Raw genomic sequence first — 18,598 nt, forward strand, 5'->3', positions numbered from 1 at the left:
TAATAAACGCATTAACGTGTCGCAAACTATCTAATGAACAAAAACCGAAACAATTTTAACGAGTTGATACATGTGGGAGCGAAGGTGACGTCACTCGATAAGAAGAAAAATTGAGAGCGCTTTGTAACAATTGGCAAAATTGAACACGGCATACTTTCGCGAAGCCTGGCATTTAAAACGCGCGTTTACATTCCGAAACATTTTGCTCGTTGACGATTTAATAATTCGTGATTCTGTGATGCCGCCGATAATAAAAAAGAGCGAAAGTTTACATCGCGAATTCGCAAATCAATGCTTCTTCCCCATTGAAACTTCCTTCGCTTTCCTTCTCAGTGAAACTTTATTCGCAGATATTTTGTCTGACAATATGGAGGGTTATTTATGCGTAAAACTCTCTCTAAGATAAGTACAGAAAATGGTTGTTGCATTCCTCAAAAGCATTTCATGCTTTTTTTTACGACCCCACTTCTATATAAATGGAAAAAATGTGCAAAAACAGACATTCCGCAATATGTATGTGTATGTATAACGGAAGAATTATATGTATATTGATCCATGGCAACACACACACATACACACACACACATTAAATGTTACATCCGAGGTTGACCATCGCGTTCTCGTTATCGCGGCGCACACTCGCAGGATGAAATAAAAGCTTATGTTGCAAGAATGAACATTAATAACGAGATTAACAATGCGTAATAAACTAATCGAATTTGTAATACGTTTGTGCGCAGTCGACCGCGATCCGTCTACGCGATTTGCGGTCTCTATGCGATTTATCAAAACTGATCCTCTTTTCTTCTCCACGCTAAATTTTACTCGTTATTATGCTCGTAACAATATTATAATTTGTTCACGATTCATTTATTTATCGTGCTTGCTTTATCCGATGATCGGAGTAAAACCAAACAACTTCCGTATTATCGATTTTCGGTGTTAACGAAAGACATATTTGCGTTCATATCGGATCTACAATTAGTTATATAAAATGTTTTTAAGAAATAAAGATTTATAAGTAAAAATATAACTAAATTGTTTTGTTCGATATCGATATTATCTCAGAATTATTCCAGTAAAACGATATAATTTTATCTTTTGTCTAGATAAATTTAAAATTAAATTACCTAAGATACATTTACATTTACATATAATTTATTTTATTTTTATCTACAGATAATTTTAAGCTATGTAAGCACAGCACTCATTACATAATGTCAGAGAGTATATTTTTTTACGTCCATATCCATATATTGCATTAAAACTTCCTGTGGGCGGATTTCTCCTCGTGCCTTTTTTCCCCTTCGTCAGTCGATGACTCGAGGAAGTTCGAGGCGAGTGATGCTCGGGTCAGATGATAAGCTCGGCGTTTCTCGGGGAAAATGAGCGCGAAATTGATGCGTCCCCCGCGGTGGAATCGGGAGAGCGCGAGAGTTTGAAGTCGACCGACGACGACGGACGCGCGCGAACGGGGTGAGGCGGTGCGCGGATGCGCGCGCGAGCCGAGGCTGGCTGGCTGGCTGGCTGGCTGGCTCCGAGCGAGGCAGGCGCCCGCTCCACCACGGCACGGGCCGCTCTCCGCTCGCTCGCTCGCGCAGTACCGCGGCGACCCTCGGCTAAGGAGCATCCGCGCCGTTTGCCCGTTTGTCGACGTCGCGCAGTCGGTCCCGTGGCCGGCGAAAAGGGGGATTCGCGGTGAAACGTGAGAACCTCTCCCGCTCTCCGTGACCAAATTCGTGCGCGTCGCCGTCACCGTCGCCGTCGTCGCGGCGCCTCCTCGCGAGCCGAGAGGCCGTAATCCGCGCGTCCCGAACGATCGCGGCCGGGAAAAGGGAGAAGTTGAGGCCGCGAAAGAAGCAGCAACCACCTCGTCGTCGCACCTGTATCGCTCGGCGCTACCCCCTCCCCTCCCCCGCGCGTCTCGCGATTTGCACAATACGAAATCTCTCGACCTGTCTCGCGATGCCTGTGTGATATATATACATATATATATATATATATATATACGTACGTGTGCGAGGTGTTTTCACGAGTATTTCTGCCCGCTTGGTCGTCCTTCCGCGCCAGCCCGGAAGAAAAAGGGTAGACGGAGGGTGGGAACGAGACGCCGAAGGTGTCGGAAAGGTAAAACGGCTGAGAGGAGTTTTTATCCGATTACCGATTTCTCGATAATGTGATTTCGTCTGATTTCATTCTGGTGCACCGTTTTTGTAAAACGTTTCCAAGAATGTTGTCTGGTGCACTCGTACGTCAGTGCGCAGGCCAGTTGTGTTTTTTTTTGGTGGGGGAGGAAGGATTTGATGGGCGATCGTCGATGGTAAAAAGTGCATTATACGGAACGAAGCTTCGCGTTTCATTGTCAGTTATAAAGCGTACGCGTTTTCCGCGTATCGATCTTCGTTTTCCTTCGAGCCTAAATTCCATCGGCATTCTCACGGAGTGCCTTTGAAAACGCATGCCGATAAATTTTTCGACAGCACAGACGGACGGAAGGGATTCACGCTGAGGGCTAATTTGTTTTCGGGAACACCTGGGCGCGTTCTCTCTTTCGCGCGAATAAACTCGGGTCCTTTGAACCGACTGTTCGCCCAACGTTCGAGCTGGTAAATAGAAACTCGGAGGTGCTCCTTTCACGAAAAAGAGCTCCGCGCGCCGGTGCAGCGCTAGCGATCGCTACTGCACTTCCGTGTCTGAGGCGTGCGTGCGGTTTTCTACTTTTTTTTTCCCCTCGTTCGTCGAGCTCGCCGGTAGAACGTTTCTGGTTATTGCGCGATTTTCTTCACGGAATTTTAATACCAGTTTATATATATTAATAATAGAAATGTTTATCAAAGTTTTTGTTTTTGATATTAATACGTGAACGTTGCAAATTAATTAACTAATTGATTAAATTTAAATAAGCTATAGGGTTTTTCCAAGTAAAAGTGAAAAATTTTTTGTGAATCTAAGACTTGTTTCTACTGGATTAATTTTCTCGATTTAACTTGTTTGTTATCTTATTTTAGTTTTAAAAAATTGCCATAAGATAAAAAGTAAGTTAAACCAAGATTAAAGTTAATCTAAGTTGGTAGAAACGGGCCTAAGTAAACGTTTGGAATGACATAATATATATTCAGGCGTGCTCTCTTTAAATTCTACTTATATCTTTGTATTCTTGGCTTACAAAGTCTTTTTTTGTTTGCTGTTTGAAAGATATCAAGATATTTTAATATTACATGTATTATTTTTATTGTTTATCAACTGACAATGAGATTTGATACGTGCGGCATCCGATTTCCTAAACAAGTGTAACCCGAGTTACATTCGTGAGTTAAGGTTATTATTATGCAGTAACTATTATGTACGCAGTAACTATTTCGCGCGAGGCGCAGCTCAGATTTTAGCGAGGGGAGATTCCATTAACTACGGTTCGGAACCCTAAATCCAAGCTCACTCCGGCTCCACGCACAGTAACGTGGTTCCGTCTCAGATTCCTCAACGCGTGGCTATTAATTCTCCAAAGGCTAATTATCCGAAGCATATCGTACGTGAAAACTGGATTTTCGCAAAATTATATGAAATGTCCAATAAATAATACGCCATCTCATTGAGACTATAAAGGAGAAAAGTAAGATGAATGTACTCATACATGGAAATAATGAAAATATTATGTGAGTGCAAAAGTTTTGGATGGATTTTCAATAGATGTTATAATCACGTTTTTCTATGCGCTTATATTGATAAACATTAATATAATACATATTACATATCAAAAAAAGATAGCCACTCTTTTAAAAAAGAAACTCATCAAGAAATTTAATTAAGTTTGTATATTGCTTTTTTTAAATAAAAGTGAAAATGAGCGAAGAAAGTCTTCACATACGTGTAATAATGATATTATGAATTTAAAAGAGGAGTAAATAAAAAAAAAATGAATTTAGCGATGTATTCCGAATAAATGCTGTGTCAATTTTTGCGAAAGACGATTCGTTAAATTTAAAGCGCTTTCAATCTTAAGACAAATTACACTGTAGACGGTTTTCTGATACTGATGATGACAACGTGCCTAATAATAGTGGATACAAAGTCACGAATTTCAATAGAAAAAGTTGCTAATAAACGTCGACACATATTGATTGCTTTTCGACGCAAAAAAATGTTTGTTACATCTATTGTGAAAACCCTCGAAATTCTCACTCACCCATTACCCTCACAGCAATACAACAAATTGCAGCAATGTACAGCAATGTCGCAGCAACATAGATTGTGAGACAACTAAGAATTAAAATATACTATTAATAAATGTTATTTTTCAATTTGTTCTCGAAGAGTCTTGCGCCACGAATGGTAATCGCTCCGAACTATTCCTCGGTGAAGATTGAAACAGGGGAAACATTACGCGCCCTTTGCAAATTCATGCAAAGCCTTTCTTTTCGGACAAGATTCTCGGGTTTTTCATTATTTACGTGCTAGCAAGTAATCAGATTTGCGACAACTTGTTGCTTACCGGAAAGCGCGCGCGGAAAGGCGAAGTTCGAAGACACCGGGGCGGAGATTCGCGCTAACAGACCGTCGAGAGAGATACAAGGGAAAGAGGGAGAGAAATCAGCCCCCGCGGCCATTAAATTAATCAACCGTCCGACCCAGGAAAACTAGTGGCGTGGGTCCCTCCCAAGTCTGAAACTCTTCGTCATCCGCGATCGTTTGTACACCGCTGTCGCGTTTTCCTCGGTCGCCGTCGCTTTTACTTTCCGGGGACGACAACGGCAACGACGACGACGACGACGACGACGACGACGACGACGACGATGACGACGACGACGACGATGACGACGGAATAGGGTCACCCGGATTGAAAAACAAACGACGTAGATCTCGCAATACGACTGAGCGGAGCCCAGAGTGTCGGCTCGCAAACGGGAAACATAACTCGCGCCCTCGTGTGAGTTACTCCGCCGGCTGCGGTAATGAAACATAATGAATTGTAAAGCAAAAAGGAATTTTCAGTTACTCGCCGTAGTTGCTTGCGCGAGGGTGGGCTTGCGAGGATTCACGTTCCGCGGTTAAATAATGTTCCACGGCCCGGTCGCAAGAAAGCTCCTCTCCCCGGCGAAACTGCTTCCAGCTCTGCAAAGTGCGGTTTCGTCGAGTCCGACTCTCGGAGAGCGAACTATAATTACAGATTTTTACGCAACGCGTCAGTGACGCGAGCCGCAAATTGAGGACGGTTTCCAGTGAGATATTTGCCGCATGTTTCCACGCATAAAAATAATAGAGGAAAGATCTTGAGGCTCTTCATTTCTGCGCGGTGCATCTTGGAGAAAAATAGAACTCGAGAGACGAAAAAAATTTGAGAATTTCAAGATGTTTGTTTTCACATTAAGGAGAAATTAAGCTTTTTTTCTCGTAACAATCTCTCAGTTCTCTTAGTTCTCCGTGGAAATCAAATGATTTCATAATACAAGTCGAGATTCTACTATTAAAACTTCGAGGATTGCTATCGTTAAAAAGTTGAACACACTAGAAAACAAAATAAATGTCTCAGTGACTGAGCATGTCTCTATACTTGGACACTTATTAAGAACACTTATTAATCTTAAATGTGTTTTTATAAAATACATATTAAAACTTAATTGTAATCTTTAAGTACTTAATTTTTTATGAGAGAGGCTATTTTAAATAACGTTGTAAAAAATTATCTTGCTGTTATAATTAGGCTAGAAGTTGATATTTCGATATTGTCTTTAATTATATATATTATATATATATATATATAATATTTTAGTTAATTATGTAAGTAAATCATTTTATATTGTAAATTCTTATAAAAATTTAACAATCTTAGCTCTACATCGTTACGTGATAGGTTACATTTATCCACGAGTTTTTGTATTTTTTATGAATACATAAAAAGCCATTTCTAATAATAGAAGCTATTTATATAACAGCAAGACGGCGGGTAATACAGAGTGCATTGAATCATGTCTTTCTCGGATTCGGTTTCTCACAATTGCACTGCGCATTGTGATCAATACCGAATCGGGAAGATATACTGAATAATACTGAACATCGAAAGTTCCGTAGTTACGCTGTACCGGCGGCGCGGAGGAAAATGCTCGGCGGTGGATTCAAAGTTCGCAAAGAGTTTCGCGCAAGAGATATAAATATTTTCCGTGTGCTTTTCATTAACTGTTCGTTTACTTTTTAGTCCTCTCCCTCCCGCTTCTCCCCCTCCCTCTTCGCTTCGTCAGAAAGGCCAGCGGCGAGATATGGAACGCTCATCTTAAAAACGGAAATCTTGTGTTTACAGAGAAAAGCTCTTCCAAGCGTTAATACCGTAAATAAGCAATATTTTCCAGCGATATCTTCGACTACACGATTCTCAATGTTTACATGCTATAAAGATATTTATACAAATCCTAACTCTCGCTGACTTACAATTAGTCATCGTGTTCATATCTCATTCGAATAGCAATCTCAATGTGAAATTTGAAGATAAATATACTTAATATCGTCTGTTTTTTAGAATTTTGTCATTTTATCAATTTTATTTAGCGTGAGTAAAAATAATATACTTTATTTTAACATACCTCGCATTCTTATCTTTATAAAAGAAAATATAATTTTTTAATATTGAACGTCTTGCACACAAATAGAATTTTTCAAGTAAGATAAAATATTTTCGTAACTATCATGACGCTGTGCATATGATACGAGCCATTTTACAGATTTGATTTGATTAAGCAGAAATATTTTAGAGACTATCGAATAAAGTGACGGCGTGACGTGAAGTCAATTCGCACCGGAGCGGTTCCGAGATTTTTCTCGGAGCCGAGTGGTCAGCCGAAAAATCCGACCGGCAACGTCAACTCGAGAGCTCGACGGCTCGCGACACAAGTGGCCTCGACCGATCGGAAGCGATTCGGATGCGATTTGAATTTTGAACGCGCGCGGATCTGCATACGTAAACATGCGAGGAGCACGCCGCCACTCGCTCGCTCGCTCGCTCGCCCGCGGGATATGTGATCGCGTGCAATTTTGCATAATCATCCGGGAAGAGGGACAACCGGCTGATTCCCGACCTTCGATCGGCAAGAGATTACGGAGTTTTAAAGCACCGTGAGATTTATGCGACTCGCGAGGGGCATACGTATGCGAGGGCAGGCGACAGCGGTGGCGAGACGAGTTTTACGGCGGGACATTTTTCCCCATCGTTTACGTGGATAAGATGATAATTGAGGAACGTTCGACCTCTCTTTTTTTACCATCGAGTATAATGGATTCACTTAGGAAAGAAATCGGCACGCGCAACGAACGGATGGTGCGATGTAACGGCGCGGGTTCACCGAGCGTCACCTTTTACGCGGCATTTTATTCGCCCGCGCGATTAATACCGCGTTATCCTTTTGATTGCGTCCATGTAATAGTACCCCGGAATCATCACCTCCCCCTATTCTATAGATCTCGCCGCCACCTGAATTATTCAGCAGTTATGCGAGGAGGCGCGTATCCTCTCCTTCGTCGACATGTCTGCGGATCAATCTTGTTTACCGCGCCGAAACCGGGTTACCATCGCGGAGCTGCTCAACAATACAATTGGACGGTGCACATTCGCTTCTGGGCTGAATTATCATATATGCCTCATTCATCGAATAGAGCGACATGCATTCACTATCACAATCGAGAAACGATTTTCGGAAGTTTGTTTTTTGATCCTAATGATCTCTGAATTAAGTTCTATTCAGAATCTATTTTTCTTTGAGAATTTTATGAAAACAGTAAAATCGAATAACTTTTGAATCAGTAAGAGAATTTTAGCTCAAATTTCACACAAATATTTAAACGTAATAATAGAATAATCCATGAAATTTTCTATATTTATATAGAAATTTATATAGAAACTTTGAAATGTGACACATATATCAACTTAAAATTTAAGAAGGAACTATTTTTTAGTAATTTAAATGTTTCTTTCGAAAAACGAAATCTGCTTTAGGCTAATGCACAGCTAATGAGTGAAGATAAGTGAAAACTTTACAGTTTATTCTTCCTTGCGATTGTACGATGATACATGATTATGTAAGACACATGTAATGGCTTTGACGGTTATAGTTAAACCGAGACGTTTTCCCGCCAGCGGAAATATCAGATGATTGCGCGGGAACATGATGAATTGTTACCCCAGTTTATTCTATTTCAGTCCATTCCCCGATAAGAGATAAGCTTTATATTTTCTCCGGACGGTATCGTGTAGTGGTAACGGTAAAAATTACTACCCCGGAGTAGCTGCACTTGTAGGTCGTTCTGCAACTTTATCTTTCCCTGACGTTTCCTTGTACGTTGCACTTTAGAGAAGTTTCACGTTTCTTTTAATATTTTGTTGGAAACACGCTCGGAGAAACTGTCGAGAATAACGTCCGCTCACACTCGCACTTCGAATTTCTCATCGCACGCGTTCCACGTATACCACAGCGTTCACGCGTTAAACACACGTGTCGCATACGTGTTGCGTCGCGCATCAGCCAAGTTAGTGGTCGCTCGACAACGATTTTTTTTATCTCTTTCATAAAAAAAAAAAATCTTTCTTCCCGCAGATGTCCCGCGGCACGTGGCACCGGTGGTCGGTGCTCCTGCTGCTCCTGCTTGCCACGAGATTCCTCTCCGTGCACAGCCAATGCGGCTCGTACGCCCAGGACCGGCAGGAGAAGCAGGACAAGCAGGACAAGCTGGCGCTCTACAAGGTTATGCTGAGGACCTACTGGTCGAGGGCGCGATTCCCGCGACATTATCCGGAGTGGAAGCCTCCAGCGCAGTTCGGCAAGCTGATCGGTGAGTAATTCAACAACAAGTACAATAGTTCGTGTACAACGATTTGGGGGGAAAGTTTGACCTTAGAATGCGCCATTCACCACGGCTGTTCGGGACAATTTTTATGATTTTCATATTCATTTCTCTCGATTGTATTTTCAAGTACTTTACCACTGAGAGATACGCGTTGTTCGCGCAAAAATTTGCGTAGTTCACAGCGATGAATAAAACATCGAAGAAGGTACGATTATTATTCGAGGGTTTAATGCCTGTAATCTCGGTCGCAATGGTGGTTGAAAGCCCTAAGTAATTTGTGTAACTGCTGGCGTAGACGAAGGGATTCGAGCGATTCTGCGTGCCAGAAAATTTTTCTGTCGAATAGTTTTTGCCGTTCAATTTTCAAAAGCTGGTGTCTCATTTGCGCGACGCGTTCGAATACGGCGCTCGCATTTCGAGTGAAAATTGAAATGTAAAACGGCACGTCGAAAAAAATACTTCGCTCTTTACATACGTATCAAGTGCAATTTTAAATCGGACGCGACGTCATGAAAATTAAATTAAATCGTTCGATCCGCTCGATGGAAAAGGGCGAGATTTTTTTCTGATTATTGCAAATCTACATGCGGCGTTGTCGCCTTAATGAGATCTCTCGCTGACACTCACGTTCCGTCGGGTTCCCCGATGGGAATGGCGATCTCACGCGCGTCACCGCCGAAACTTTAATTTGATCAAATCCCTCCAGGTCTCGCGCGAGATTCCGATCACGGCGAATACTTATTTCTCCCGGCGGCGGTTTGCGCGGCCGGCCGGCGCGGTTCGGGCAACGTCAGCCCCGAGTCTTATTCCCCGGGTCTATTCTCTTTCGACCTCCTTTCCGCGGTAGCGCGAAGGCGACGGGGAATGAAACGATAATTGGAGAAGTTGGGAATTATCGCATGACACCGCCGCCGCTGGCGTTCGCAGTCGCGTCTGTGACGTCGCGCCTGACGCGAATTTGAAATGTTGTCGCTTGTGCATGAATGCCCCCGAAGTGGCTGCCTAATACACGAGGTGTCCCAGGGGCGAATCACCTTTCGGCTTTCATCATTCGGTAAAAAAGCCTTCGACTAATTTTGGATATCCGTTGTCCGAGACCTCACACTGAGACCATGACGCAATCGAAACGTCAAATGATAATTTTTGTTCACTGTCACACCGATCGCCAGACTGATATTCGATCTTCTTGTCGCTCTCGGTTGAGCCTGACACCCTATAGACACACGAACAGGTGTCGTAAGTCTTCGTCGGTCCATAAATCCCTCACATCCCCTCTCGCTAGCAGTTAGTCTCTATAGTTTCGCGCTTTCGGTTGGTGTCTGTGGTCGCGACCCTTCGTTCTCGCCTCGCTCTCCCTCGTCTCTACCCGGCTCACCGTCGACCTCGGGGGCTGGCACCAGCCATCCCTTTCTTCCGTCGTGAAGTCGAATAAATCCCGCCGTTAGAACTGATCCGGCCGTTTCGCCAAATGTACGGGCGTTCCGCGAGAAACCTCAAATTCGAATTAGAAAGCCGCGCGCGCGCCACCGAAATTCAATTTCCAGACTCCAGCGGAGTCGAGAAACCGCGGTCGGCGGGCACGATATGAGGAGAATCCGGTGAGCTGCGGTTCCCTACCTCGGCCGCATTTTGTTCTTCCGCCGAGTCGTTTTCCTACGCCGACAATAATGTTTTACGACTCTTGAATTATTTCCCGAGATATTTTGTTTGAACGTGACGCGAAGGTAATGCATTATTATTGTACCTCTTCGATTCATATAAATGAATTGAATAGTAAAGGAAGAATATTTCTCTCATTCTGATAATCATTAATCGCGCATAATTATATTTTTATGAGGTAGATTATCTTCCTTTTGAAATTTTATACACTTGATCGCCTTTCTTCATTTAATCAAGAAACTAAATGATCGCCTAAACTGTATCGCTTTTGAAATCGAATTTATATATCGTATTCAGCCAGTCTCCCCTATAGGTTGGCCTTGGAAAAAGAATCCAATGTCGATTAAATAAAAAATCGGAGGAAAGGCGTTTTTTTTTTCTCCCGTGACACGAAAAAGGACCACGTCAAGTGGACTCGAAAACAGAACAGGTCGGGACAAAAGCGGCGACAAAACGTAATCGAAAATCCTTTACGCCGTCCCGGGGAGAAATCGCGGGCGAAAAACGAGGCTCGACGAGAGAGAAAGGGGGGTAGTTCAGAGGGTCAGAGGGAATAGAGAATGGTAGCAGGTTTCTCTCTGCATTCCGCAGGGCCTCCACGAAAGACCTCTCCGTGGATGTATCCTGCGTGCACACGGACGAGCGAACACGTTCGATCGTTAACGGCCGACTAATGGAATGGAATTCGCATCGCTTCGTCCTCTCGCCGTATATACATCCCCCTCCCCGCTCCCTCCCCGTCGTTTCTATCGTTTCTTTAGTCGCGCGGCCGAATCGTAAAACTGTTGCCGCCCTTCTGTTGCCTTTCCCTTCGTGGCTCCGGTCGATTTAATTCGATTTTTCGCCCCCGCCACTGCTCTTCTTCTCGGCCTCGGTATTTCATCTCCTTTCAACTGCTCTCTCCCCCCCCTTTTTTTTTATCTCTTGTTTGCGAATCGTTCCGGATTTAAGTGGAGGCGCACGCAACCACGCGCGATCGTGTTTTTTAAAGCATTATCGACTTCAGATAGACGATATACCGTATACATTTTTTTGTGCTTTACAGCGCGTGTATAAAGATAAATTTCGCTTAGACAGAAATAGAGAGATTCCTCAATTAAGTATACCATTACGGATTTTTATAAGATAAACTTAAAATTATAATATTTAATCAATTTTTTTCTTACAAAAAATATCTGTTAGAAGATAGTTTAAAAAATATTTAATAATTAATAAATTAAATAATTTGATTCAAAATGTTCACTTCGAATAATGTCACTGAGGAAGAAATGGCACGTTAAAAAAAACTGACGTTTACTAAATCGGGAATCGAGTATAAATATATTTTGAAACAATCATAAGTAAACCGGGTCGGAGTAGATACGCATTTTACTTGGTTACGAGCTCGCAACTTGCAACATATTCACGAGGAACAAAGAGACGCGCTGTTACTGCGCGCGTATCTGCAAGGCAAACACGATAATAATAGCGTCGCTAATGCACGGCAGACGCTACGCTAATGGCGAGCAAATATCTTTTTTTCAGCAGTAAAGCAAATTACATCAGTTAACAGGGAAAATCTTATAAATGTCTTTGCGCGGCTCGCAAAAAAAGATACATTTTTCTGGAGGGCATATAAAACAAGTCTTTCAAACGTTACGATCATATGACGTATCTAATTTTAAGTTTCAAAATATATTTTAACACTGTGCCGGACAGATCGTTGACACTTCGCTCCGTTATTCAAGAAAAATATTCAATTATTCAAGAAAGGACTCATGAAAATTATATTTTATGTAGATGTACATTTACCAATTGTCCGCACATGTGGAGGTAACGACTCTTTCATTGCAATAATACACGAAGTGCGTATTAATAATAATGATACGTTATCGCAGCGACATCGCAGTGTATATTGACGCAATAATCCCGCGACGATAAATTATTCGCCCGATCGATATTCGGTTTTTTTTTTCTATTTCGTACGAACGGCAGGATTATATTACGGCCATACGTTTTCCATAATATGTTTCCCCGCGTCGCTGTTATTCAGCGGCGATGATACACGTCGAAAGTTTCGGGCGATTCGCGGGGGAGAAGACGGGGTCCTCGTCCTTTTCGAAGCTATCCAAAGCAGCAGGCCAAAAGGCACTTCGGGATATGCGAAAGTTTGCCTATTTCCCGTATGCTAATAAACCACAAGTAACAGCGACAGGAAGAAAGAATGATTTCCCGCGTCATCGACGCGTTTCGCAGGACCGATAACGGAGCCGCGGGATAAACATCGTTTGTGATACTTTGTGTACATACGCGTACACTTCGCGCTTGGTATTCACCCGGTTACTCCATCCATCTTTAAACCCTCCTCCGGTAGAATCTCTCCGGACGTTTGATCGTCCTCTCTCCCGCGGCGTGAATCATCCGGCGCGCGCATAGGCCGGTCCAAAAATATCTCCGGTGAGCGCCGGCTGTAAGATGTGAATGTACCCGAATACGCTAGATAGGATAGATTCACTATATAACGACCACTAACTTCGGTAAACAATCGCGCTCGTTCGCGGGCCTCGAGAAAATCAAGACGCGCCGCTTCATGTCTTCATCCTGTCGAGAAAACGTGTGATGACACTGACGACGTCTTGCCACTGTAAATCTGTACAACGTCAAGAGAAAAAAAAAATACATATAGTAATTTAATAAGCAAGCACAGGAGTGAAACGTATATAAACAGGGATTATAGTGGCTGACTGTTGATCAAGACTTGTCGACTACGGGAAGAACCGTCCCGATGCTGCTCTCACACAAGTCCATGCAAGTCCCGCGGAGGTCTGATCACCCGCGACGCTCTGCGAACGCACAGCGGGAGTGTCCAATATAACTTTATGCGCAACGTACACAATATACTGTAGATTTCTCTCGGCAAGTTGCCGCGCTTAGACACACCGCCGACAGAATGTCTTGCAAGTTCGGTGCCGGAGGTGCGGCAGACTTCGCCGGCAGCTGAAGACGCGGAACAACGCGGCCACGTACGGCAGGCAGCGGCGGAGAAGGAGCCCGCGAGATAGAATCACCGCGAACGGTGCGTGTACACAACTTGGTATACGTGCGCGTTCATGCAAGTACGCTGATCCCGCCGAACTTTCGGAATACACGCCCGCGTTCGCCTCCCCGAAGCATATTTCCTCTTCTTTATTAGATTCCGGTCCAACTTGACGATGTGGCAGAGAGAGAAAGAGAGTAAAGGAAAGAACGTGCCGGAAACTGAACATTTCTATTAATGGCGTTTGAATGCTGCCATAAGTATACGTACTATACGTGATTTTTACGAGAAGCGGAATCAGGCGAAGAATAAGCAACGTTACCAAAATTCGGTTTTGGTAAATGGGGAACCGCGGGGAGAGGGTGGGAGGCGTTTACGCGTTGTCAACTTCCTCTTTTGCGAACGAGCCAAGAGGGCCCGGTTTCTAATTATTCTACAGTCGAGACACCCGCGTTGCACGCGCGCGCGCTCGTTATATTTTCTTTTTTCTTTCTTTTTTTATTTATAGCCAGAGAGCGACGGTTTGGTGCAAGCGAGAGACAGAGGGAGGAGTCGACTGGACTATGCGAGCGAGGTGAGCGCGTGTGGAACGGAAAGATCCAGAAAAAGCGAGGATGAACTAGGCGAAAGAGGAAGGGAGAAAGCGCGGAGAAAAGGGGGTGGGAGTGCGGTGAAGAGGAGTATTTTTAGCCCGGACCGAAGAGAGAAGCCGAGTACACGAGCTCTTCTCTCGTTTTGCTCCCGTTTCTCTTTTCCCGTATACACACCGGCTGCACCCATATTGACGGTGAAAAGCAGAAGAAACGAACGGAGGAGAAGGAGGAGGAGAAGCAGAGGGGTGACGGGGTGGAGGTAACATGAAAGTGCCATTGTGTTGGCGGATTTGTTAAGATTGAAATCTCAGTAAAAAATAGGGATACAAACGCATGCTGTGACTCCGACACATCACTGACTCTCTCTCTTTCGCCGTGCGAAAAGATTATATAATACGCAGATGGTTCTCCTTTATCCCTCCTTCTCTCCCCCCCCCCCCGCGTTAAATTCACTGACAGATCAAGCGTATCATCCCGGGATTGACCGTTATACAATCATCCGGCGTTGTTGTTAAATCTGACGTGTTTCAGCCTTTCTCGCGTGGCCTCTTCGGTTTCGTTACTCGAGACGCTATGGAAAGGAAACCGGAAGTATTCCGTGCGTCTCAGCTGGCAACCGAGAGAAGCACCGAGGTAATTTTTAGTCCCTCCAATCGCGGACTTCCTGTTTGTCTGATCTCTAGTGTTTGGTCTTCTTTGACGAAAGAGCCATTTCTCAAAGCGGTCTCCCTTGCTCTCTTCGAATGCAAGTTTCCGGTTTCTCATTAGCGAATGAACGTTTTATGTAACGTTATCTGAATATTTCATCGCAAATGCAGTACATAACATCGTATCACAAAGTGTACATTATCCTATAATATAATATAATATTAGTCGATATTTATATTTCAATTATATTTTACGTTGTGTATACAAGCTAGTGCCATCCGCGACCTATTTTTTTGGCTCGTATGCTAATAACTCTTTTTTTTATAATGTCTGTGCTTTTTACGCAACGGAAGTGAATGACGTATCAAAGCTGTACATTTTGAAAGGCACGTTTTTCATAGACAATGTGCCTTCGGGGTAGATCAGATGATGTCGTATCGCGTAAAAAAAGCGCGCTCTAACAATTTTGCTGAACTAAATAATATATTCATCGCTCCTCTATTCACGCAATAAAACCATTCCCCCGACTACTTCATTCCCCATCCTAATTGGCCAACTTACGAAGAGGCGTGCAGGCAAATCTGAAAAGCCCGAGATTCATCTTTGTAGAGCATCTCGCTGCTCGGCCATTTAAAGAGGAGGGAAGAGCGAACGGATTTACAATTTAATGCCTGTTCAAGTCTTAATGCTAATTAAGCGGGACTCGTTCAACCTACGATAAGGCGCAGATTCGAGACGATGACGCGCCGCGATACTGTGTGTTACGCAGCCCTTTAATGGAGCTCAAGACACTGTCCTAATTTCCGCGATCACGAGTTTCGCAGATGACACACGTTTTGTCAACCGGGGAGCAACTCGGCTCCTGAGAATTTCACCGCTCTCCAAGAATCGGATCTGATAACCGGAGGAATAATACACGCGACTATCGATTTGTCCCGATATGTGGAGCGCGATGTAAACACACATTCGCCGTTCGCCGACCTGATAATACGGATAATAATTTGCAGCGACGGGAAATGGCTGGCGCATTAATAACGGCGTGTCCGGCGCCGTTATTTTACTGTAGCGACGACCGACGTGCGGCGATCGAGGTGCGCTGTTATTCTCATTCTCGTATTCTACCGCCGCGAAAAGTATTTATATTGGCGCATCTCTCGGCAACGAAAATAGAAACGGATTAATGCATCCGGCGGTGCACGCAAAGTCGTTCGCGTGAACGCTCGTAATTGATATCCGTTTAATTAGTTTTCCGCGCGTCACTAATGCATTCTCGGCGGCGAAATAGAAGAGGTAATCGCACATAAAACGACCGCTCGCGAAAATCAACTCTCTTATATCAGACAACTGATATTTTTGATGAACGACGTTTCCCTCGTTGCTAACACGGTTTTTTCTACCATCATTTTTTTCCAGCTTTATTTTCTGCGACTTGCGTTATAAATTATATAAAGTTGCGCGCCATTATTAAAAGTATTTGCACAGTTCTTTTTTTATATGCTGTAAACATTGCGCGGATCATCAATACATTATTTTATTTTAATATGCCTTAGAAAAAGGAAATTAAATAAAAGCACGGATATGTTATAATGTTATATTCCAACAACATGTGAATGTGCATCAAATAAATCACGACTGATTTATTAATATCTTTCATAAACATCCTGCGATATGTAATTGTCAGCGAAAACGGAAATCCCGGTTATAACATACAGAGCAAATTTAATATTAATGACAGAAGTTTGACAAGAGCTAAGGATGAAGCGCGGCGCGTCAAAGACAGCAGGAAGGCGTCTTAAATCTGAAGTAATTCATTAGAAGCGCCGCGGCACTTCTGGTTTTGACTACCCGAAGGGGTTTTTCTCTCAGGGGGAGTGGGGGAAGCGAGTCTTCCCCTTATCAGTGTCGTAATCGCCAACCAGAACAAACCGCAAAGTGTAACGAAGGAGGAAGCTTGGTTAGAAAAGCCAACGGCTGACAGAAGACCGCGGGAAGATAAGCGGGAGAACGAGAAGGAGGGAAAGAGAACGCGCGAGATATGGTGGTGATGGTGGTGGTTTGAGAGGAGGGAAGTTGGGCGGCAGGACAAGTACGACGGAAAGCTTTCTGTAGCAGATGTAGTACTCGCATCTGAAAACCATCCCCCGAGGGGCTTTTGTTGATTTAATAAACGCCAGCCCTTGAGAGCTCACCAGCTACCCCCGACTACCCATTGTCATACCCTTCCTTCCTCTGTCACCCCATACCACCCGCGTTGTCTCATTTTCTTCCTCTTTTTCTTTTTAACGTGTATTTTCTGTCTTTACTCTCTCTCTCGTTCAACTGTCTTTCATTTCAGTCGCTATTCGGCTCGCTCATTTGTTTCCGGTGTCTTCTCGGATTATGTTACGCGCGAATCGATGTCCGAGCATCGGACGGGCGGCGGGGATTTGCGATGAGAGGGAAGAGGAGAGGGAGATCCTTTTTCCCTTTGTCGCAGAGCGCGGGGCGAACATTTGCATGATACGGCGAAAACATCGAAACGCATAACGGGCGCGACGTTGCCGCGTTCTTGAATCTCTCGAACTTTCGAATTCGCGGATACGCCGATTGGATTACAAAGCGCGGGGATTTCGTATGCGATTTTGCGAGCGCGACTGTAATTACCTTACTCGTTACTCGAACTTCTTTTCACGGCTGCGCGCTTTCGTTACACACCGTATCGCGTTCCTTTCCGGCTGCCTTCCCCCCCTTCCCCGCCCTCTTTTTTCCCCGTGTCGGATGGTCGTATCGCGTTTCCCCCTTCGTTACGATATCGCATTTTTATCGGGACGAGTCTCTCCCTTTGAATTTTAATATTCTCCGTCACATAATGGAGTCGCGCACTCGACAAATAGAGTCGGAAAATCCTTATCCCTCCAGGATCTAGGAGCAACCAGTGTCAAGTGGTAATTTCCTGTGAAATTATTCAAATGGCGCCGCCCTTCTTCTTCTTCTCCTCCGTGAAGCTCCTGCCGCTCGGCGATTGGCACGGGGAGCAAATCACCCGCATTTTCTCGCTCTTCGATTCTGGGACGAATCAAGGGTCTCGTCTCCTCTCGTAATCCCGATGAATCTCAAAAGGCGGCTATTTACACGGTAAGATGAAGTGAAGCTGAAGAACGTGATCGTTAATACGCCTCGAGCTATTAACGACATGTTCTTCACATTGACGAGTGACGATTGTCGAGTATACAAATTGCGCTACGTAAAAAAGAAAAATGCCAGTAGAATTAAACGCTCTTCGGGAAATAACGTTTTCAAAGGTTAGTCAACTTTTAAAGGTTAATCAAATTTTCAACTTTATTTAAATTTTTAGCTTAAATTTAAATTCTAAAAAACGTGTGTTAACGAGCGAAACGACTTTGCACTTCGCACCCTCTTTCGCCTCTTTTAGAATTTCCGTATAATTTCCGATCGCAAATATTTTCTTCGCGTTTCGAATCGGTTAGTAGACCTCAGTTTTCAGTTTTTTCATCTTGTTCACCGTTATACCGCACGCGACAAATCTTCGTCGCTGATAAGCGTTATAAGATAATGACCACTCACGTTCCATTAATAAATTCTTTCCCTCGTCGAGCTCTTACGAAAGGGGATTATCCCTTTGGTGGCCTATCTCAGGCGCTATTAACGGTGCATACGCGCAGTTTTCACGGACACGTGTATGTACGCATGTGCGCTGCGACCGTCGTTTGCGTAATGAGCCACGTTCCTGGTTATGCGATCGTCATAATAATGCGCCCTTGCACGAAATAAAATCTGATTAACGATCTAGTTCAGCGGTAACACGATATTAATTACGATTTAGTGCTACGTAGGTGGAATTACATTTCTGGGATTG

At 43.8% G+C, this 18,598-nt stretch overlaps 1 protein-coding gene and 1 long non-coding RNA gene across 4 annotated transcripts in view; one reads left to right on the forward strand and one right to left on the reverse strand.

Annotated features, from left to right (window-relative positions):
• LOC105835367 overlaps positions 1-18,598 on the reverse strand; it is a 204,790-nt gene that overhangs the window by 17,977 nt on the left and 168,215 nt on the right. The window lies entirely within an intron of this gene.
• LOC105839278 overlaps positions 1,565-18,598 on the forward strand; it is a 168,053-nt gene continuing 151,019 nt past the window's right edge. The window contains exons 1-2 of the mRNA XM_036285725.1: positions 1,565-2,127; positions 8,577-8,811. Of these exons, the coding sequence (XP_036141618.1) occupies positions 8,577-8,811 (235 nt within the window). The 5' untranslated portion in view covers positions 1,565-2,127. The remainder of the gene's footprint in view (positions 2,128-8,576; positions 8,812-18,598) is intronic.

This window comes from Monomorium pharaonis, chromosome 1, assembly GCF_013373865.1.
Source record: "Monomorium pharaonis isolate MP-MQ-018 chromosome 1, ASM1337386v2, whole genome shotgun sequence".
Taxonomy (NCBI): domain Eukaryota; kingdom Metazoa; phylum Arthropoda; class Insecta; order Hymenoptera; family Formicidae; genus Monomorium; species Monomorium pharaonis.